This window comes from Trichosurus vulpecula, chromosome 1 (genome assembly GCF_011100635.1).
Source record: "Trichosurus vulpecula isolate mTriVul1 chromosome 1, mTriVul1.pri, whole genome shotgun sequence".
In the NCBI taxonomy this organism is placed as follows: Eukaryota; Metazoa; Chordata; class Mammalia; order Diprotodontia; family Phalangeridae; genus Trichosurus; species Trichosurus vulpecula.
In genome coordinates, this window is record NC_050573.1 from 358,478,462 (window position 1) to 358,501,454 (window position 22,993).

General features: G+C 40.0%; 1 protein-coding gene across 1 annotated transcript in view; it reads right to left on the reverse strand.

Moving 5' to 3' along the window:
• The window catches only part of SLC6A18 (solute carrier family 6 member 18), a 52,325-nt gene that overhangs the window by 2,046 nt on the left and 27,286 nt on the right, over positions 1-22,993 (reverse strand). Inside the window, exons 5-10 of the mRNA XM_036741319.1 lie at positions 19,792-19,902; positions 12,053-12,165; positions 9,275-9,403; positions 6,174-6,330; positions 2,721-2,925; positions 1,697-1,856 (exon numbers count right to left, since the gene is read on the reverse strand). Of these exons, the coding sequence (XP_036597214.1) occupies positions 1,697-1,856; positions 2,721-2,925; positions 6,174-6,330; positions 9,275-9,403; positions 12,053-12,165; positions 19,792-19,902 (875 nt within the window). The remainder of the gene's footprint in view (positions 1-1,696; positions 1,857-2,720; positions 2,926-6,173; positions 6,331-9,274; positions 9,404-12,052; positions 12,166-19,791; positions 19,903-22,993) is intronic.

A 22,993-nucleotide genomic window follows, 5' to 3' on the forward strand; every position in this document is an offset into this window, starting at 1 on the left:
CAACACCCCAGATTTTAATAAACCCCACCAGACTACCCCTGTGTATTTATTGAGAAAATGCTCCAGGTTCCAGCTTTGGCAGTTCTGAGTGACAATTGCCTTTTCCCTCTCTCTTTTTATACCATTACTAGGGTGGTGACTATTATATGTCATAGATGAAACCATCTTTTATTTGACTTTTTGTAAGAAATAGGCTATGAAGTTATCAAATTAAGTACTGAAAAGCTTTTTCCAGGGAGGAAACTGAAAACTTTGGCAAGCCCTTTCAAGATGGAATGACTTCAAATACAGATCCAGTGACAAGATATGTGTTATCTGAGGACCAGCCCCATTAAGGTCATAAATGCTCAGTGCCAAATGTTGGATTATCAGGTGGTGAGTTTTTTGGCTTCACAGAATCATGAAGCCTTCTGCTAAGATGTGGAGGGCATGTGAGCTGAGTAGCAAAGGGAATCCTCAACCATTGAATTCACTTACTTTTCAATTATTGGAATAAGAAGACATAAATAGGTCTGTTTATATCTGTGCTTCATCCTTCAAGTTTTCCTAAGACCATTCCCCAAACAGTTAAACAATTAAAAGCAAAACAAACAAGATGTGGTCTTACTGAACACAAACTGTGGTCTTAATCTCCCTACTCTGATTTATGTTTTGTAAGGGAAACCTACTGCGGCTTCATTTTCTCCACTGCTGCTTACTGAAATCACAAACTAATGGAGCAGGATGACTGAAATGACATTTCAGATAATATTTACTCTTTCTTGAAACACTGTTTAGTAGATGGTCTGTCCAGCTGGTTTCAGGACATGCTTCAGATGTACCTTTTCTGTCCTTATTGAAATCAGCCATACACAAGGGACCAAAATATGATTCCTTAGATATGTGGTTCTAAAAGCAGAGTCTTATACTCCCTCATGTTGTAGAATGATACTCTGGATGGCCTAGGACTAACAATGTTTCTGGGCAGGAACAGGGACCAGGTTTTACTGGTATAAAGAACTCCCGAATGAAGAAACTCCCTCTACTCATGCAGGAAGGCATCTTCTCTTTAATTTGTAATTTTAGAGAGTTGCCTAGGGCACTAAGGAGTTAAGTGCTTTGTCCAGGGTCACATATCCAGGATATGTCAGAGAGGGGATTTGAATTCAGCTCTTCTTGCCTAGAAAGCTAGTTCTTTATTTACTATGCCATTCTGCCTCTCATGCTTTTTATAAACATTTTTGTCATTAAAAACATATTTTACTTATAAATTTCAATATCTCAATGGGTCTGTGACCTTAGAGATGGTTACACTCCCACTATTCCCTCTCTTACTATGGGACAAAATCCATACATGCCTTCTCATCTTCTATGATTGTTATATATATTCTCTCACAGATCAACAGAAAACCCCCCTAATATGCTAGAGGCCTTCCTCTAGGTCTTTTTGTTTTATGGGTATACCTTAGGGTCTCAATGAAGCCTTTAGAGGGTTCTGGCTGAGTTCCTTACTCAGTAACTGGCTGAGTTCCTTACCCCTACAGGCAACCAGATTTCTACTGGATTGCTCCTGGGCTCTCCTTCACTTTACCAAAGGGAGGAGGGCAGGTGTTTGGTAGGCTTAATCTCAGATCCCCTTCAAGCATTATTGAGAAGGAAATTCTTTGGTTCCCTGGTCCCCAGAAGAAGAAAGAACTCCAAGTCAGGTTAACATTACCTTTTCATTCCATAAACATAAATGACACCAATAACTTCAAAGAAGGCAAAGATCAACAGGTTCAAGGAAGCTGCATAATTGTCGAAGATTTCAAGCCAGTAATTGCCAGATCGTAGTGTGAAACAAAGAGCGGAGAGGCAGGAAATTAGGCATATCACAGCTAAAAAGGAGGAAAAAATTATGTTGGTGGGTGGAAGGGAAGGGAAGAAGACAGGGGAGGGGAGATGGTATCCAGGGGCAGCAAAAACAAACAATACTTTTTTTGCTACTTGCAAGCATGTAAAAAACACTATATTATCTCAGATTTCAGAGTAGTAAGGGGCTTCAGCCCATACCCATACAAAGAACCATCTCGACAATACACAAGACAATTCATCATCCCATGTTTGAAGACCGTTTAAAGACCCCCAAAGATTGGGAGTCAACTACCTCCAGAAAGAATAAAGGGTGCCCATTCTACTCTGGGATAACTCTAATCTTTAGGAAGTGACTTGCCCATCCTTAGATCTTCTCATTTGCCCTTCCCTTCCCCTCTTTCTTTCCCTTCCCCTCTTCCCTTCCCTTTTCTTCTCTTTTCTTTTCTTCTTCCCTATTCTGCTCTACTTCTCCAGAGCCCAAATACTGAGTAGATGGGAGGACACGACCTTGATTAGGGGTAGGAGTTAGGTCACAGAAGGGGGGGAGGAGGACTATTCTCATTCTTTTTTGTTTACCTCAAAGTTCTGCTGGAGATAGCATGAGAACCCAAAAGTTGGAAGGGCACACAGAGGCAGGTTGGACCACCTTTTTATATTGGTGAAAACCACTCAGAGATCCTCTAACCCTTATCTCTCCTGAGAGGGTTATAATGTTACTAAGTCTGTCAATCATAGGAGGAACCCAGAAAAGGGGGAAGGGGATGGAGAGGGTAGCTCAGGCTGATTGGTAAACGGAGGGAGGGGGTGGGGTGGGGGAGAGAGTGAGGAGGGAGAATAACAGGTGAGTAATTAAGAGTATTTTAAGAATGACCTAATACTTCACTTACCTGTTATTAATTCCTTGGGGACTGACTTGGGCAGAATTTGCATATCGAAGACAGGTGTCAGTACTCCTTCCATATTCCCAAACATGGAAGAAAGACCCAAGGAAAACAGCATCCCGAAGAAGAGCACGGCCCATGCGGGAGAGCCAGGCATGTGAATGATGGCCTCTGTGAAGACGATAAAAGCCAGGCCAGTACCAGAGGCGCTCTGTGGAATGCACAGACACAGACACATGCACAACCATGTTGAGCCCTGGGGTTTGGGTGCTTTGGTTCATAGTCATAGTCAAGTCATAGGATCTTGGATCTAGGGCTGGAAGAGACCTCAAAAGCCTTCTAGTCCAACCCCCTCATTTTATAGATAAGGAAACTCCCGGCCAAGAGTGGCTTGTCTAAAGTCACCCAGGTAGCAAGTGGTATTTCAGCTCTGGCCTTGTAGCAATTAAATCAGAGGTTCTTAAGCTTTTTTGTGTCCTGGACCTTTTGGCAGTCTGATGAAGTCTGTGGACCCTCTCTCAGAATCACATTTCTAAATGCATAAAATATGAGTACAAAGGAAATGAATTATATTGATGAAACAGTAGATAGGGTGCTGGGCCTGGAGTCAGGATCTTCCTGAGTTCAAATCCAACATTAGACATTTACTAACTCTATGACCCTGGCAGGCAAGGCACTTAACCCTGTTTGCCTCAGTTGCCTCATCTGTAACATGAGCTGGAAAAGGAAATGACAAACCATTCCAGTATCTTTGCCAAGAAAACCCCAAATGGGGTCACAAAGAATGTGACTGAAACGACCGAATAATGACAATTATCAAATTTTTTTTTCCAAAATAAAGTCATGGAAGCTAGTTTAAGAGCCCTTCAAATGGCAGGATAAACTCTTCTTTGTCTGGAAGGGCATCTGGAAACTTATATTCTTGTCCAGGGTTAGGCAGCCGAAGCAGGGTACAGATGGTCTGGGCCGACCTCAGCCTCTATTTTTTTCTCTGCTTGGGCACAGAGTGTATGTATACACACTTCTTTCATGTCTCCACTCATTCCACATGTGAGCTTGTACAAATCACTTAACCTGTCCTGGCCATGGGGTCCTCATCTATGAGATAGGGAGGTTTGAAGAAGAGACCTTGAAGGTGAACTTTCCAGCTTTTAACCAAAGAGACCATCCTCATTTCTTTCCTCTCTATTTCACCCTCCCTCAGTTTTTCTCTCATCCTCCCTTCTCATCTTCTCTTCTTTTTCTCTTTTCTTTCCCTTTTCCTTCTCCCTTAACAGAGGTATGCAGAAGGACCATGGCCAAACTCCAATGTTGAAGAAGTTAGGGCCCCTTGGCCAGAATCTACACTGATCTTACTTAAAACTGCTGCAGCTGTGGAATGAAAACATATATATGCATTTTTTCCAGCAGACGATGTTCTGTGGGAATGCTTAAATGAAACAGGTATCATTGTGGTGCTTTCAACCACAAATTTCAAAGCCCCTTCCTTAAGTGCACATTGGTAGGATCCTTGTGAGTGAGGATATAACATGATTTTCCCATTTTACACATGGAAGCAATAAGAGATTATAATTAACCGTGGTCATACATTAAATTAGTGGAAAATAAGGAGGAGAATTCATCAACTTTCCATCCCCTTTAACTGAATATACCACGAGTACCTTCTCTGCCACTGGCTGAGACAAAGGTAGAGGGAAAAGCGAGAGAAGTCACATGGTTAACTTCTCCCTTGGGCCTCCATTGCTTCTCCTGTCGAATGAGAAGGTCAGACATGGCGTTCTCTAGAGTTCCTTCCTGCGCCATGTTTAAAGTCCTACAATCTTAAATGCCTTTTCTTTTTCCGTCACATGTGGTGCACAGACCCAGCCTGGGAAAGGGCAATATCAAGCCTAAGCTCACATGTCAGAATCTCAGAAAAGACTTCTAGGGGGCTGGGGGCCCACAACTTGGTCTGTCCTGCTAGAGGTAAATAGAATTATGAATATCTGTGAACTTTAGTGAGGAAAAATTATATCTTTATTTTCCCTAATCTCTATGCAAAATGTTGCATTTCCTTCAATTACTTCAACTCATTCTGTGTGGGGGTGGGGTGGGGGGAGGGCCTCTATGTTTCCCCAGACCTTCACAGGGTCTCCTAGTACAAAAAAGGCTAAGAACCTTTACTCTAGTCTGATCCAAATCTGGATAAGAATCCTCCCTAAAATGTGCCTTAGCTCGAAGACCTTCAGTGGGTGGGAGCCTACTGCCTCTTGGAAGTAATCCGTTTTCTGTATACGTGTAATTGCTAGGAAATTCTTCCTTACATCAAGCCTAAATCTCCCCCTCTGCACTCTTTACCCATGATTCCCAGTTTTGCCCTCTGGTTCAAGCAGAAGTCTCATCCCTCTTCCCATAGGATAGCCTGGTTTCCTCCCTTACAATTACTTCTCCAGTGGAAACCAATATTTATTTGGGTCTCCTGGGAGGCGCAGCAAACAAAAATGCTTCCTTTATCCTTTTCTGTCTGTGATAGGAGACTAAGTTAATGGGTGTCATTGAAGTTTTATGGCAAATTTTGCCCCTTTGCGAATGCTACCCATTGATCCTAGGTCTACCACCTGGGGCTAAGCAAAACACAAACTTAGATTTGTTATTTTGGCTCTTGAAGGGAAGAACCAGGAGCAATAGGTGGAAATTTCAAAGAGGAAAATTTACATTTCAAGCAAGGAGAAACTTCCAAGGGCTAGGAAACACAGGGACTTATACATAGTAGGTGCTTAATAAAAATTTTTTGGATTAATTAGAACTATCCAGAGTGAAACAGGCTACCACTAGAGGTACTGGGTTCCTTTACATGGGCAGGTTTCCAAGCAGAGGCTGGATGCCCACGTCTTATATGTCCTCATGAGAATTTTTTTTTTTAGCTATAGGTTGGACTAGATGGCCAATGAGGTTCCTTCTAAAAAGAAAAAAAGTACTTGTTAAGACCAGGTAGCATGTGTCCAAATGAATGCTATATATGGATATCCTGAGAGCTAGAGGATTTAAAGTTTACAGGAACTTTGGAGATTATCCAGTCCACACCCTTCATTTTATGGCTCCTCAAGGAAACTGAGGCCCAGAGAAATGCTCCTTTCTTAATGTCTCAGAGTCCAGGGGTAGGGACCCTGTGACCTCGAGGCCACATGTGGCCTTCTAGGTCCTTGGGTGCGGCCTTTTTACTGAGTCCAAGTTTTACAGAATGAATCTTTTTATTAAGAGTATTTGTTCAGTGAAGTTCAGATTCAGTCAAAGGGCTGCACTTGAGGACCTAGAGGGCCACATGTGGTTTCGAGGCCACAAGTTCCCCACCCCTTTCTCAGACAGATTCGAAGTCAGCAGTCAGTTGGAGCTTGATGCCTGGGCCTCTGATAAGTCCACTCTTTCCACTAAGGCACACCGCTTCTTACTGAACCCAGAGCCTGGGATGAGTGTCACTACCTTGTCCAGAAAATCTTGCAGGTGGCAGCTCTTTAGTTGGAGCCGTGCCAGCCTGTCTGACTGGGTGGAATTCAAGTGTGTGAAGCAGGCTAGATAGTCATCTCGCTGAATGCTTTGGTCTGGAAAATCAAACTCGTTGATGATGCTGATGATGTTTCTGTCAGAGAGATGAGCAGATGGCTTTGTGAGCATTTTACTGGCTGTACACAAAATCATTTGCAGGCCATTGAATTCAGAAGCCTCAAAACAAGTTTATTATCCCCATAAATGTGGTCCATGGCGGGGGAGGGGGGTGCATCATTTTCTGGGAAATAACTGTTAGGGAAAGTTTTCCAAGATGGGGTTTAATTCCTCCAGATCCAGATTTTAGAAATTACTGTGAGATACCCCATGTCTACACCAGCAAAGGGGATAGGGTAGCAATGTTTCTTTTGGGGAGGAGCTACTTAATTCGATTTCCGAATCCCCTCTCTAGGGCAGCTAGCTGGCACATAGAGTGCCAGACCTGGAGTCAGGAAGACTCATCTTCCTGAGTTCAAATCCTGCTTGTGTGACCCTGGGCAAGTCATTTAACCCTGTTTGCCTCAGTTTCCTCATCTGTAAAATGAGCTTGACTAGGAAATGGCAAATCACTCCAGTATCTTTGACAAGAAAACCCTAAATGAGGTTGTGAAGAATCAGACATGATTGAAATGAGTGAACAACAAAAACCCCTTATCTGTGTCACATGGAGAGGAAGCTTTGCCTTAACTATGTAATCCAATAAATTCTGTGCTGAGGTAGGTTTTCTCTTTTGAAGAGGGTATTGAATTCTTCTAAGACTGATAACGTGGTCATGGGGGTCAGGCCAAAGATAGGTTCACCTTCCTTTGAATTATCACATGGTAAATGCGCTGAGCAGGAGTAGCAAAGCCAATAAGCCTTCACAAACAAGTATGGCATTTTGGATGGGTTCTGGGAAGTGGGTCATGCCCTCAGAATGTCACCCCAGGACTTAGCGCAATGCTTGGAATTCCAGGTTTAGAGATTCTATCACCTGGGGCAAAACAGAGGAAACATGGGGTTGCACAACAGAACCGTGCTAATCTCCTTCTGCTGGTGAATAGTTCCTTCTGGGTGGGGGATGGGGGTGAGGGTGAGGAGAAGGTGGAAAATGTTAGCTAAAACAAGGCTTAGAAAGCTTTTTTCTGGTTTTTTCGTGATCTCTGCTGTCCATAGATCATCAATAACTCAAATGAATAGGGGCAACTAGGTGGGGCAGTGGATAGAACACTGGGCTTAAAGTCAGGAAGACCTGAGTTCAAATCCTGCCTCAGACACTTACTAGCTGTGTGGCCATGGGCAAGTTGCTTAACCCTACTTGCCTCAGTTTCCTCATCTGTAAATTGATCCAGAGAAGGAAGTGGCAAACCACTCCAATATGTTTGCCAAGAAAACCTCAAATGGGGTCATGAAACGTCGGACATGACTAAAAAAACAGCTAAACAAAAACTCAAATGAATACATGTTGATAGCCACAAATAACCAAGAGATTTGTATAGATGATGATGATGAAAATGAAGAAAACAAAGAAGAGGAAAAAAAGGCAGCCCATCAGCTTCTCTGGAGCCCAGCTGACCCTGCGCGGCCAAATCCACAGTTGGACAGGGTTATATCAGGTCATCTAAGTGTGAGGATAAGCAAATGGAAGAAAACCAAAATGTGTCCTCTTATCTTCTGTTAATAAGCGTATGTGGGATAGACCCTAGGACATCTGGACCTAAGGGGGAAAATACCTAGAGGTGCCAAAAGGCCACTTGCTGAGGATGCCACGAGAAGTAGTCTGGGTTGGGGATGGGCTGAGAAGGAGCTCCCCTGGCACGTAATTTCTGGGGAGAGGAAGGAGGTAACCATTCAGTAGCTTCCTCTTTTGGCCAAGTAATTGTGCTAACTGGGTGTTAAGCGCAGCTGTTTCTGCATCGCTAAAGGAGTGTAGGTGATATCATTGAGTTCCAAATTTCATCGTCTCAGATGAAGCTCCGATTGTCCTACTTTAGTTTCAGGTTTGCTGCTTGGGAAGTACAATGAATCTTCGATTATGACACTTTTAGATCACGTGCTTCTTTTCCTGGTGCTTATCAAAATTTATTGGGAAGTAGGTTGTTCTATCTTATACTTTTCTATCTAGCATTATTACATTGGGAAATAGTTATTTTCTCCTCAGTTAAGTGCGTTAACTTGGAGATTGACAACCCAAGACCAGAGCACACTTTTTTTTCTTTTTTTAAATTTTTTTTTCTTTTTTGGAGGGAGGAAGGCAGGGCAATTGGGGTTAAGTGACTTGCCCAAGGTCACACAGCTAGTAAGTGTGTCAAGTGTCTGAGGCCGGATTTGAACTCAGGTACTCCTGACTCCAGGGCCGGTGCTCTACCCACTGTGCCACCTAGCTGCCCCCAGAGCACACTTTTACAAACATATAGAGCATGCATACCAAGCATCCCAGGAAAGACTTTGGGTTTCCTTGTTTCCTATCTTTCATTGTTGGTGTTGTTTAGTCATTTCAGTTGTGTTTGACTCTTCACGACTCCATTTGGGGTTTTCTTGGCAAAGATACTGGAGTGGTTTGCCACTTCCTTTTCCAGTTCATTTTACAGATGAGGAAACTGAGGCAAACAGAGCTAAGTGACTTACACAGGGTCACACAGCTAGTAAGGGTCTTAAGGCTCGATTTGAATTCATACAATGAGTCTTTCTGATTCCAGGCCTGGCACTCTATATGCTGGACCACCTAGCTGCCCTCTATCTTTCATTCTATTTTATTTTAGTTTTTTCAATATGCCTGCTTTTTGTTGGGGTTAGAATAGTTTGTATTCTATTCCTGGCTTCGCTACTGATAAAACATGAGCATTTAGGCATAGTAACTAATACTATTTATATTAATTGTGATTCTTTGATTCCTGGAAAAATTCAGTTATTAGCTCTGGTTTCCTGCTCAGTCATACCATTCCCCATCCTTCCCTCCTCTATGCCCTGCCACACCCCACCCCCAAAAAAGAAAAAACAAAAAACAAAAACAAAGCCAACATTTTGCTCCTGATGCAGTGTCTGCAATAGGATCCTACCTGTCCAGGCAAGCCCAGTAATCATTTGTTGCTTTGAAGCCCAGGACAGAGAAAACAGCCAAAGAAGCATAGAGGGAGGTCATGCTATTCACTAGGGCGATGGTGACAGCGTCTTTTTCACAATCATTCCTGGGAAAGAAACAAATAAAAGCATTTTCAATGATGTTTAGAGAGTTTGGTGTTTTTTTTTTAAAACCAGAGTACTATATAATACAACAAACATTTACTAAGTACCCACTGTGCTAGTCATTGGAAGGGAAAATTCAGATGAGGGATGGCTCCCTACCCTCAAGTTGCTCACAGGGGGATAAGAAAACCACACAAAGAGCTAAAATCCACAATATTACATGATAAGTGCATGGGAGATGTCCTGACAATGAGTCATGGGAACTCAGACAGGGATAGTTTTAACACCAGAGGATCCAGGAACACTTTTGGGAGAAGGTGAGTGTGTGAGCAGGGCACCAGTGGGCCTACATTGGAAAGAGCATTGGATTTGGGGTCAGAGGGCCCAGGTTCAAAGGCCTTCTCTGTCACTCTCTACCCATATGACCTTGGGTAAGTCACAACCTCTCTGTACCTTTGTTTCCTCATCTGTAAAATGAAGGGCTTGGGTTAGGTGGCTCCAAGGTCCCTATCTGCTCCAAATCTATGATTCTGTTAGCTAGATTTTGAAGGCTGTGATGATGCTATCTTTGTTGTAGTCATTCCTGTGAAAGAAGGAAGAAGGGGCATTGCAGGTATGGGGGATAGCCTAAGAAAAGGCCCTGAGGTGTAACAGCTTCATGGTCAGAGGGCAGAAAGCACTCCAGTTTGGCTTGAGCGTTGAGGTCATGGAGGTCAATCAGTCAGTAAACATTTATTAAGTGCCTACTATGTGCAGGCACTGTTCTAAGTGCCTATTATCACCAGATGTCCTTTGGGGCTTTTAGAATTGGTTATCTCTTTGGCATCTCAAACTTAACCTGTCAGGAATGGAATTCGTTCTCTTCCTCCCCAAATCTTCCTCTCTTTCTTACTTCCCTATAATAGTCAAGGGTACTGCCATGCTCCCTGTAACCTGGCCTCACAAACTTGGTGTTATTTTTAACTTATCATTCCCTGTAACCAATTAGTTGCTTAGGAAGCTCTTGCCTGGCTCCCCCATCTTCACCTCTTAAAATCCTTCTCTCCTTCTCCAGAGGTAAAATGCCAAGGAATTTTTCCTCCCCTCCATTTTTTGGTTGGTTGGTAGGACACAACTGGTTGTTGTCCTTTGTTCTCGAAGAGGACCAAAATGACATCACTATGCTTATAGCCTGACTCAAATGACATCTCATCCAGAAAACTTTCCCTAATCCCCCAGTGAGTAATGACCTTCCCCCACTTTCTAGCATTTTGCTCATACCTCTGATGTCTTTGTAACATAATATATTGTACTCTGCTTATTTATCATATTTTCCTAGGAGGCTATGAGAAACATGAGGACAGGGACAATGTTGGATATGAACTTTGTGTCTGTCCAGCACCTAGCACCTTTTTCTGTATGCAGCAGGCACTTAATTAATATCACCTGAAATTATTGCCACTAATGTTACAAATCCCTTGCTTCACTAGAACATGTCTTCCAGTAAGTACAAATCACTTAAGCATTTTATTTTACAGAATAGAAGTCATCCAAACTTTTTTATTTGAAATTACATGAACTGTTCAGCCTGTGTTCTTTACCAAAGGTGTATAATTGAGATTTTGCTTTCATAACCTACTCATTTGAAAAAGGGAGCTGCAGGCTATTTTTAAAAAGTGATTCTAACCCTTAACCCAACTTAAAGGCCAATGGAATGAGATGACTTTGACCATTTCTTCTTTCTAGAGGACAATGTATTGAAGAAAGAAAGTGTTAAATCAGGCTTTTCTGAATAGCTTTTTTCTAATTTGGTATTATTTATTTTTTCCTCAATTACAAGTAAAAGTCACGTTTAACATGGGTAATTTTTAAAAAGAGAGATCTGGTTACACAATGTATTTTTAAATGCCCTCTTAGTTATAGGAATTCAATCAATATTTTTACTAATGACTTGTTTAATGTTTATTATAACTCTTACATTAGTTTTAAATCAAATTTGTTACATGGCCAAATTGTGGTTTTTATGTGTTGTATGAATACTTTATAGTAGACTTGCGTGATCAATGTATAATCAACGTATAGGGCATAATTTTTACCATTTTAAAATATGATAGAGGTTTATTGCTGCTGTATTGTTGTTGTTTTATTTTAGTAATACAGTGTGGGGACCACAAAATCCAATTCTAACATTGCTCTTATGGGAGAATATGACCCACTTTAGAACAACCCATTTTATGATATGGTTTCCAGGAATAGAGTGTGGTAAAAATCAGGGACTTGCTGTACTTTTTACCCAGCTAGAGTCCCCATACTTCTAAGTTGCTTCGATACATGTTGGGCAACTATGGAATACATAGGCCATGAGAGAGGTCGTTAGTCACTGAGATGAATCAAGGATCTTCCTTTCAAGTAATTCTCTGGGGCCTTATAGAAAAGAGATGGCTTCTAAAAGAATTCTTTGTTTGCTTCCTTATGCCTCAGCCAATGGAATATTGATTGGTAGAAATGCCTTTTGTTTTCTTTTGAAGAACAGTGCAACGTGAAGATAATGTCCTGGTTGTTACCGCTCTAAAAGTTCAGGAGGAAGTGATCCCTAAGCACTCAAGATGAGGAGTGATGATTTTGTAACCTTAGTGCTGTCAAGCTACAACCAAAATGATAACTCTTCTTACTTGGGTGGATTGTAGCTCGAATATGCAATGTGTCCTCCAAAAGCCAGAGAAAGGGAAAAGAAGATCTGAGTAGCTGCATCAAGCCACACCCGGGGATTCTGGAGAACGCTCATCTGAAATGAGAGAATTGCAGCGAGTACAGCAATAGTTATCATTTCCATTTCAAATTGCCTGGTAGTTGCAAAATACTTTTGCAAATATTGTCTCATTTGTGTCCCTTCAACAATGTTATGAGGGAGATGGGGCATGTGGTATTTTATGCTCATTTTACAGATGAGAATACTGAGGCTTAAATGGGTTGTCCAGTACAATGATGGTTTTAGAAAGCATCTGGAAAAGTCATCTAGTTCAAATTATCACCTGTAAGACCAAACAATGATGTCCTCGTCTGGCTTTACCAGTGCCCAATTAGCTTAATTTTACTGCCATCTTTAAAAAGCAGTCTCCACAGGACTTCTGGGGGCCAAGATGGTGGACTAAGCAGTAAACCATGGTAACTCTCCCATATTCGCCTCCAAACAGCCATAAACTAGCACTCTAAAACAAATCTTAGAACAGCAGAACCAGCAAAAAAGCCCCCCAAAACCCCCCCAAAACTTGGAAGATCTGCAGGAAAGGTCTGTCTCACTCGTGTGAAAGGGGAGTGCAGTCTAGTACAGGAAGTGTCCTCGCAAGCCAGCAACAAGCCCCACCTCAGCAAATCCGTGGTAGATCCTGAACCTCAGTGCAGCAGAGCAGGCAAACACCAACACCAGGATCCCCCACGTGCCTCACACCATAGCCAGGGGAACGGACAGACTCCAGCTCTGAGAACTTCCGCATGCTTCAGTGTAGCCCCAGGCAAAGACACAACCTCCAACAGCTGGACTTCTACATGCTTCAGTGCATCCCCCAGGGAAATGCAGAAACATCCCACTGGCTTTAGCACATGCCTTCAGCACAGTACTAGGACCCCAGCTTAGCACCAGGTAAGCTGCCATATCCCTACATCCTCCAGCAGCACCAGCCACACCCCACTCCACCCCCTCAACACATCAGTGCACATAAGGATGCCCCGTGGGCCTAAGGGCAACATCTGTGCAGCACCATGCAAACAGCCAGGGCCTATAGTCTTTGGCACAAGAAACCTGAGCCCCTTCCACTCCAGGAACAGAGCTCAAATTTAAAAGAAAGGAAAAAGGTCAAAAAAAGATGAGCAAAAAAAAAATTCAAAAAATAATCTGACCATAGAAAGTTATTATGGTGACAGGGAGGATCAAGACACAAACTCAGAAGAGGACAAGAATGTCAAAACACCTATGGGCAGAATCCTAAAGGAAAATGGGAAGTGGTCTCAAGCCCAGAAAGAACTCATGGAGAGCTCAAAAAAGAGCTGAAAAAATATATAAGAGAGGAAGAAGAAAAAATGGGAAAAGAAATGAGAGTGATGCAAGAAAATTATGAAAACAGTCAATGGCTAGATAAAAGAAAATAACTGCTAAAAAGTAGAATTGGCCAGATGGAATAGGAGATGCAAAAATCCACTGAAGAAAATAACTCCTTAAAAAGTACAATTGGCCAAATAGAAAAGAAATACAAAAGCTAATGGACGAAAACAACTCCTTAAAAATTAGACTTGAGTGAGTAGAAGCTAATGACCCTATGCGACATCAAGAATCAAACAAACAAATTCAAAAGAATGAAAAAATAGAAGAAAACATAAAATACCTCATGGGGAAAACATGGAAAGTAGAACCAGGAGAGTCAATGTCAAATCACTGGACTAAAAGAAAGCCATAATCAAAAGGAGGAACTAGACAGCATCTTTCAAGAAATTATGAAGGAAAGCTGCCCTGATATCCTGGAACCAAAGGGAAAAATAGGCATTGAAAGAATCCACCGATCACATCAGGAAAGAGATCCCAAAATAAAAACTACAAGGAACACTATAGCCAAATTTCAGGACTATCAGGCAAAGGAAAAAAAAATACTGTGAGTGGCCAGAAAGAAACAATTCAAATGTTGGGGAGCCACAAACAGGATTACACAGGACTTAGCAGCTGCAACATTAGAAGATCAGAGGTCATTGAACACGATATTCCAGAAGGCAAAGGAGCTAGGACTACAATCAAGAATAGCTTACCTGGCAAAATTAAGTGTAATGCATCAAGGGAGAAAATGGTGATTCAATGAAATGGAAGGATTTCAAACTTTCATAAGGAGAAGACCAGAATTAAACCAAAAATTTGATCTCTAATATCAAGATTCAAGAGAAGCATAAACAGATAAAAAAGGAAAAGAAAACATGAGGGATTCAAGAGAGCTAAACTGTTTGTATCACTACACGGGGAGATGATAATTGTAAATCTTAAAAAGTGTGCCACTAAAGTACAGCTAGAAGCAATATACATAGACAGAAGGTATGGTGGGTACAAGGTGAATTTGAGGGAATGAAATGAAAAAAATTAAGGGATGAGAAAAAGTACACTGGATGCAGAAGGAAAGGAGAGGTAGAATGGGGTAAATTATTTCACATGAAGAAGCATACAAGACCTATTATAGTGGAGGGGAAGGTGGGAGGGTGGGTGATGGGCATCACTTGAACCTTACTCTCATCTGTATTGGCTCAAAGCGGGAATAATATACACAATCAGCTGAATATGGAAATCTATCTTACCCAACAGGGAAGTAGGAGGGGAAGAGATTAAATAAATGTGTGACAGAAGGGAGGGCAGATCAGGGGAGGTGTAGACTGAAGCAAAACACTGGTGAGGAGGGAAAGGGCAAAAGGAGAGAGAGAGGACAGATAGGAGGAAAAATAGGATTGAGGAAAATACGCAGTTAATAATCATAACTGTGAATGTGAATGGGACAAACTCTTCTATAAAATGGAAGTGGATAGCAGAGTGAATCAAAAACCAGAATCCTACAATATGTTGTTTACAAGAAACATACTTAAAACACACTCGAAACAGAGAGACACACCCAGAGTAAAGGTAAGGGACTGGAGTAGAATCTATTACGCTCCAGCTGAAGTGAAAAAAAAAAGCAGGGGTAACACTCCTGATTTTGAAGTCAAAGCAAAAATAGACCTAATTAGAAGAGATAAGGAAGGAAACTACATCTTGCTAAAAGGTACCATAAAATATGAAACAATAGCAATGCGAAACATATATGCACCAAGTGGTATAGCATCCAAATTTTTAAAGGGGAAATTAACTGAGTTACAGGAAGAAATAGACAGCAAGATTATACTAGTGGGGGACCTCAACTATCCCCTCCCAGAACTGCATAAATCAAACCAAAAAATAAGCAAGAAAAAAACTAAAGAGGTAAAGAGAATAATAGAAAAGTTAGATATTACGAACCTTTGGAGAAAACTGAATGGGAACAGTAAGGAATATGCCTGTTTCTCAGCAGCATATGGCACCTACACAAAAATTGGCCATGTATCAGAGCATAAAAAACTCAAAATCAAATGTAGAAAGCTAGAAATATTAAATGTGTTCTTTTCAGATGCAATAAAATTACATTCAACAAAGGGCAGTGGAAAGCTAGATTAAAAATCTAATTAGATTAAATAACCTAATCCTAAAAATAAGTGGGTCAAAGAACAAATCATAGAAACAATCAATAATTTCATTAAAGGGAATGACAACGAGACAATACAGCAAAATTTATGGGATGCAGCCAAAGTGGTACTTAGGGGAAAATTTATTTCTCTAAATTCTTACATCAACAAAACAGAAAAAGAACAGGTCAATGAAGTGGGTATGCAATTAAAAAAAAACTAGAAAAATAACAAATTAAAAATCCCCGATTGAGGACCAAATTGGAAATTGTGAAAACCAAACATAATATTAATGATATTGAAAGTAAAAAACAAGACAAAAACAAAAACAAACTATTGTGCTAGTAAGTAAATATAGGAGCTAGTTTTATGAAAAAACCCCTATCAATAGATAGGCCATTTCATTTAATTTGATTTAAAAAGAGAAAGAAAGAAAAAAACAAATATCCAGTATCAAAAATGAAAAGGGTGAAATCACCAGCAATGAAGAAGAAATTAAAGCAATCATTAGAAATGTTTTGGCCAATTATATGCCAATAAATCTGGCAATCTGAATGAAATTGACAAATATTTATGAATATATATATTATCCAGATTAACATAGCAGGAAATAGAATGCCTAAGTAACTCCATCTTAGAAAAATAAATTAAACAAACCATCAGTGAACTCCCTAAGAAAAAATCCCCAGGGCCAGATGGGCTCACAAGTGAATTCTACCAAACATTCAAGGAACAATTAATTCCAATATTATATGAACTATCTGGAAAAATAGTCAAAGAAGGTGTTCTACCAAACTCCTTTTATGACATAAATATGGTGCTGATACCTAAACCAGGAAGAACTAAAACAGAGAAAGAAAATAATAGACCAATTTCCCTAATGAATATTGATGCAATTTGAACAAAATACTAGCAAGGCAATTACAGCAATATATGACAAGGATGATATTCTATGACCATGTGGGATTTATACTAGGAATACAGGGCTGGTTCATTATGAGGAAAACTATCAGCATAATTGACTATATCAATAATAAAATTAATAGAAATCATAGATTATCTCAATAAGTGCAGAAAAAGCTTTTGACAAAATGCAGTACCCATTCCTATTAAAAGCAATAGAGAACATAGGAATGAAGGGAACATTCCTTAAAATGATAAGCAGTATCTATCTAAAACCATCAGCAAGCATTGTCTGTAATGGGGATAAGTGAGAAGCTGTGCCAATGAGCTCATAGGTGAAGCAAGGATGCCCATTATCACCACAACTATTTAATATAGTACAAGAAATGTTAGCTAAAGCAGTAAGAGAAGAAAAAGAAATCAAAGGAATTAGAATAGGCAATGAGAAAACAAAACTATCACTCTTTGCAGATGATATGATTGTATACTTAGAAAACCCTAGAAAATCAACTAAAAAACTAACTGAAATAATTAACAGCTTTAACAAAGTTGCAGGATATAGGATATACCCACATAAATCATCAGCATTTCTTTATATGGCCAACAAAGCCCAGCAGCAAGAGACAGAAAGAGAAATTCCATTTAAAATAACCATATACAATATAAAATACTTGGGAATCTATCTGCCAAGACAATCCCAGGAACTATATGAACACAATTTCTAAACACTTTTCACACGAATAAAGTCAGATCTAAACAACTGGAAAAATATCAATTGCTCATGGGTCAGCCAAGCTAATATAATAAAAATGATAATTTTGCCTAAAGTAATTTACTTATTCAGTGCCATGTCAATCAAACTACCAAAAGATTATTTGATAGAGCTAGAAAAAATAATAATAAAATTCATCTGGAAGAACAAAATGTCCGGAATATCAAGGGAATTAGTGAAAAAAAGTACAAATTTAGATGGCCTAGCAATGCCAGATCTTGAACTGTATTATAAAGCAATAATCATCAGAACTGTCTGGTACCGACTAAGAAATAGAGTCGTGGATCAGTGGAATAGATGAGATACACAAGACACAATGGTCAATGACCATAGTAACCTGGTGTTTGATAAACTCAAAGACCCCAGCCTTTAGGATAAGAACTCACTATTTGGCAAAAACTACTGAGAAAACTAGAAAACAATAGGACACGAACTAGGTATAGACCAACATCTCGCACAGTATGCCAAGATAAGGTCAAAATCGTGCATGATTTAGACATAAAGGGTGACATCATAAGCAAATTAGAAGAGCAAGGAATAGTCTAGCTGTCAGATCTGTGGGGGAACAGAAGAAGTCATAGTCAAATGAGATAAAGAGCACTACAAAATGTAAAATAAACAATTTTATTATATTAAAATAAAAAGCTTTTCTACAAACAAAACCAATGCAACCAAGATTAGACAGGAATGCAGAAAGCTGGGAAACAATCTTTACAGCAAGTGTTTCTGATAAAGGCCTTATATATCAAATATATAGAGAACTGAGTAAAATTTATAGGAATACAAGCCATTCCCCAATTGATAAAGATCAAAGGATATGAACAGGCAATTTTCAGATGAGGAAATTAAAACTATCTATAGTCACATGAAAAAATACTCTAAATTATTTTGATTAGAGAAATGCAAATTAAAACAACTCTGAAGTACTACCTCATGCCTATTAAATTGGCTAATATGACAAAAAAGGAAAATGATAAATGTTGGAGATGTGGGAAAATTGGGACACTAATGCATTGTTGGTAGAATTGTGAACTTATCCAACTATTCTGGAGAACAATTTGGAACTATGCCCAAAGGGCAACCAAACTATCCATACCCTTTGGTCTAGCAATACCACTATTAGGTCTGTATCCCAAAGAGATCATAAAAAAGGGAAAAAGACCTATACGCGCAAAAATATTTATAACAGCCTTTTCTGTGGTGGCAAAATATTGGAAATTGAGAGGATGCCCATCAATTGGGGAATGGCTGAACACGCTGTGGTATACGAATATAATGGAGTACTATGAAATAATGAACAGGTAGATTTCAGAAAAACTTGGAAAGATATGTACAAACTAATGTAAAGTGAAGTGAGCAGAACCAGGAAAACTTTGTACACAGCATCAGCAACATTGAGTGATGATCATCTATGAATAACTCAGCTCTTCTCAGCAACATAATGATTTAAGACAAGTACAAGGGACTCAAGAAGGAAAATGCTGTCCTCTTCCAGATAAAGAACTGATGGACTCTGAGTGTAGATCAAAGCACATTTTTTCACTTACTTTATTCTTTTAAGTGCTTTTTTCCCTTTTGATCTGTTTCTTCTTTTACAACTGTGACTAATATGAAAATATGTTTTACACGATAGCACATGTATAACCTATATCAGATTGCCTGCCATTTTAGAAAGAGGGGAGAGGAGGAAGAAAACTTTGGAAGTCAAAATCCTGTAAACATGGGTGATAAAAATTGTCTTGACATGTAATTGGGGAAAAAAATAAAATACCATTAAAAATAAATATAAAAAGCAGTCTGGAGAAGACTGGATTTGGTGTCAGAGGTTTGAATCTGTTCTCTGTTACTGCCAGTGTGACCTTGAATAAGTCACTGAACCTCTTTGGGTCTTTGTTTCCTCATTTGTAAAAAGAAGAGTTTGAAATAGATGATCATTAGAGTTCTTCTAGCCCTAAATATAGGATCCTAAGATCCTTCTGAGAACATTTAGTACCCAGATAGTCTCAGTAGAAGAGACTTACAGAAGATTTAATATACTTTGAAAGAGGGCTTCTGGTAACACTATCAGGTTACCTCATGCAGGTAAGGAATTTGTTCACCCAACAGGGAGCCAGGCTGTTGTGAGACACACAGACCTTTGAGAACTAGGTTCTCTTTGATACCTTTGCAAAACAAGGGAAGGTATTTGGGCTAGTTTTCACTTGAGTATAGGTTTATTAAATTTTCTTATCTCAAATCAAACCTATTGCTTTTTAAGTAAAAGTAAGTCAAGTAAAATTAAGTCAAGTCAAGTTAACTCAAATAAAACTAGAGCTGAGCTCTTCTGGCCCAAGGCAAATGGCTGCATCAGCAACTTTGATTCATTATTTCAGTCCAACTTATCTCGTACTGAGAACTGGTGTAGAATTGTGGGATTTTTTTGGGGAGGGGGTGCTTTTTTTAAACTGATTTTTCCAAATTGACTAGTGGTTTGGGCCCCTTTATACAGGCTCAGTGAGACCTACCTGTACTTACATTAGGTGTAAAGAGGTAAGTTAATCCTTCAGTAGCTCCAGGTAGAGTGAGTCCTCGGATGAGGAAGATGGTCAAGACCAGATAAGGAAAGAGGGCAGTAAAATAAATGGCCTGCACAAGAGAATGGAGAAATAATGAATGTCTCCTGAACCAGGGAACATTTTCCTTATGTATTACTTGGATTGCTGTTAAGACCTTTAGAAGACCCTAAGATACACCACATGGGAATAGTCCTGTGGCCCACCCTGCCCATACATCTTTCACTAAGAGAGCCACCAAGGGGAATTTTCTAGAAAGATTTTGGACACTAGAAACAAGTAGCCAGGACCAAGGCATCTTCTTGTGGGATTATTATAATAATTACACTTTCTATTTATACATTGTTTATGAGGTTTAACTAGGAAACTGGGCAGTGTTGAGCTCTATCTACTGCCTGTACCTGTAGTTCTATTCAGTCTAATTTGACTTAACAAATATTTGTTAATTATCTATGTGTAAAGTACTGGATGAGGATGGTGGTATAAAGGACAAAACAGTCTTTGCCCTCAGAGAGTTTACATTTTAGTGAAATGGGGACCATACTCAACAACATGCCCATAAGTAAGTATGCTACAAGGTAAATTAAGGAGAGAGAGAGTATTAACACCTGGGGAGATCAGGAAAGGGTTTCTGGAAAAGGTAGCAACTGAGCCAAGCCTGGGTAGAAAACAAGGATTCTAAGAGGTAGAGATGGAAAGCCAGCCACTTACGCACTGGGTGTGTATGGGAACAAAAGATGACATGTTGAGTTTTAAGAACAGTTGATAAATAGTACGGTTTGACTGGAACAGAAGGTTTGTGAAGAGAAGTATGGGGTAAGACTGGAAAGACAGGCAGTAGCCAGGTTGTAGAGAGCCTGAAATGCCAGGCTGATGACTCTATACTTTATCCTAGAGGCAATGGGGAGTTACTGAAAGTTTTTGAGCAGAGGAGTGACATGGTTGGGACTATGTCTTTTGAAAATAAATTTAGCATCTTTTTGGAGAATGGGCTAGAGAGGGGAAAGACTGGAAGCAGGGAGACCAATTAAGAGGCTAAGGTAGTAGTACAGATGAGAGGAGATGGAGACCTAAAGAAGAATAATAGATTCATCAGCTGAGAGAAGACAGTATTGAGACATGCTGTGGAGGTAGGATTGCTATATAAAATTCTACATGTAGATTTGCTAATACTTGTCACTGATCGGATGTGGGGAATGAGGAACAGGGAAGGGTTAAGAATGATGCTGAGCTTTTGAGTCTGGGTGACTGGGAGATGATGATGGTGCCCTAAAATGGAGAGAAAAGAGGGAAATCTAGGGAAGAAGACCATGAATTCTATTTTAGATATCTTGAGTTTGAGATGCTGATGAGTCTTCCAGGAAGGGACATCTAGAGTGACTGGATAATATAGGACTGAAGATGAGGAGAGAGAGATTATAGCTAGGTATATAGACTGGGATTTGCATGTAATGGTAATTTTACATAAAAATGGTAATTGGCTAATGCCTATTGTGCTTTTAAAGAACATAATGCAACGGCAGGGGGGGACTCTTCTCCTTGGGAGATCATGGAAGTAGATGAGATCAAGGGAGAGAAAAGAGATACTAGAATGGGGAGGGAAAGGCCTGTGGTTATTGGGTGGGAGCTTGGGGGCGAGAGACAGATGCTGCTCTAACTGAAGAAACCATAAACAAGCAATCAGGCAGAAGGAGGAAAAATAGGAGAGAGAGTTGTATTGTAGAGGAGGGTATGGCAAATAGTGTCACTAGCTTCAGAAAGGTCAAAGAAGATGAAAATGGAGAAAAAAAGTTATTGAAATTAGCAGTTAAGAAATTGTACAATTATATAGAGGTTGTCCCAAAAGTCTTGGTGTGGTTTTAAGCTTTTTAAATGAGCTTATTAATGAATAATTAAATAAGAAAATGTTAAAACTACTAATTTTTTAAAAAAGCTTATCTTATTAGAAAGCTTAAGACTATACCAAGGCTTTTGGAACATCCTGGATTTAGAGTTGATAAAGACCTTAGAAGTCACATAGTGCAACATCTGCATTATACAGACAAGGAAACAGGTTCACAAAGATTAAATAATTTGTTCAAAGTCATATAGCAGCAGACAGAATTCAAACCCAGGTTCTCTGACTTCAAGTCTAGTACTCTTTCCGCTGCTTCTCATTGGTAACCTTGGACAGGGCAAATTTAGTTGAGTGATGCGGTCACGAGTCAGTTTGCAATGGGTTGAAAAGAGAGGAGGTAATAAGAAAGTAGAGACAGCTAGTGTAGACGACTCCTTCTGGGAAGCTGACAGTGAAAGGGAGGAGAAATATGAAGCAATAGCTTGAGAGGATGAGAGTCAAGTGAAGATCTGCTAAGGATGAGGTAGACATAAGTATTTGTGAAAAATAGGAAACTAACCAATAGATAAGGAGAGATTAAAGAGGAGAAAAAGAATGATTGATAGCACAAGCTCTGGAAAACTCAAGAGGAAAGAGGTCAAGGGCAAAAAGAGAAAGACTGGCAAGGAGAAGGGTCATCTATTCCACAGAGACTGGGGAAAAGAAGAAGTCAAGTGAAATTGTAGATAGTTTTGAGGTATGGAATAGAGGAGAAAAGGGAGTTTATAAGAGATGGTCTTGGTTTTCTCAGGAAAGAAGGAGAGGAGAATATCTGCTAGGGGGTGTTGTCTGGAGGTTGTTGTAGCTTCTGCTGCTGTTGCTGATCCTTTCTGTTGTCTGGAGGTTGTTGCTGCTGCTGCTGTTGCTGATTCTTTCTTCTTAAAGGGGACCAAGGGAAGCCATGTAGAGCTCTAAGGGGGTAATATAATGTTTGAAATAGCCACTGAGGAGACTTAGAGTCTATCAAGGAAGAATAAAAGGATTGCCTTATAGTAGTGAAAACCCAGTTGAGATTCAGTAAGATGAATTTATGGTGGAGGCTGTTAACATGGTCTCTGGACATCTTTCAGTTGTGTTCATCAGCTTAAGATTACATTTAAAGATGACAATTGATGTGGATGATCCAGGATAGAGGCTTGGCAGGTCATGAATGACAGAAGAATTGGGTAAGCGAATCAAAGGTAGAGGACAATGTTTAGTTGACTTGGTTGGCTAATTTTAGGGTCAAGACTATAAACTGAGGAAAGCAAGACCAGAACATGGGTGATGAATTGGGAGAACAGGGACA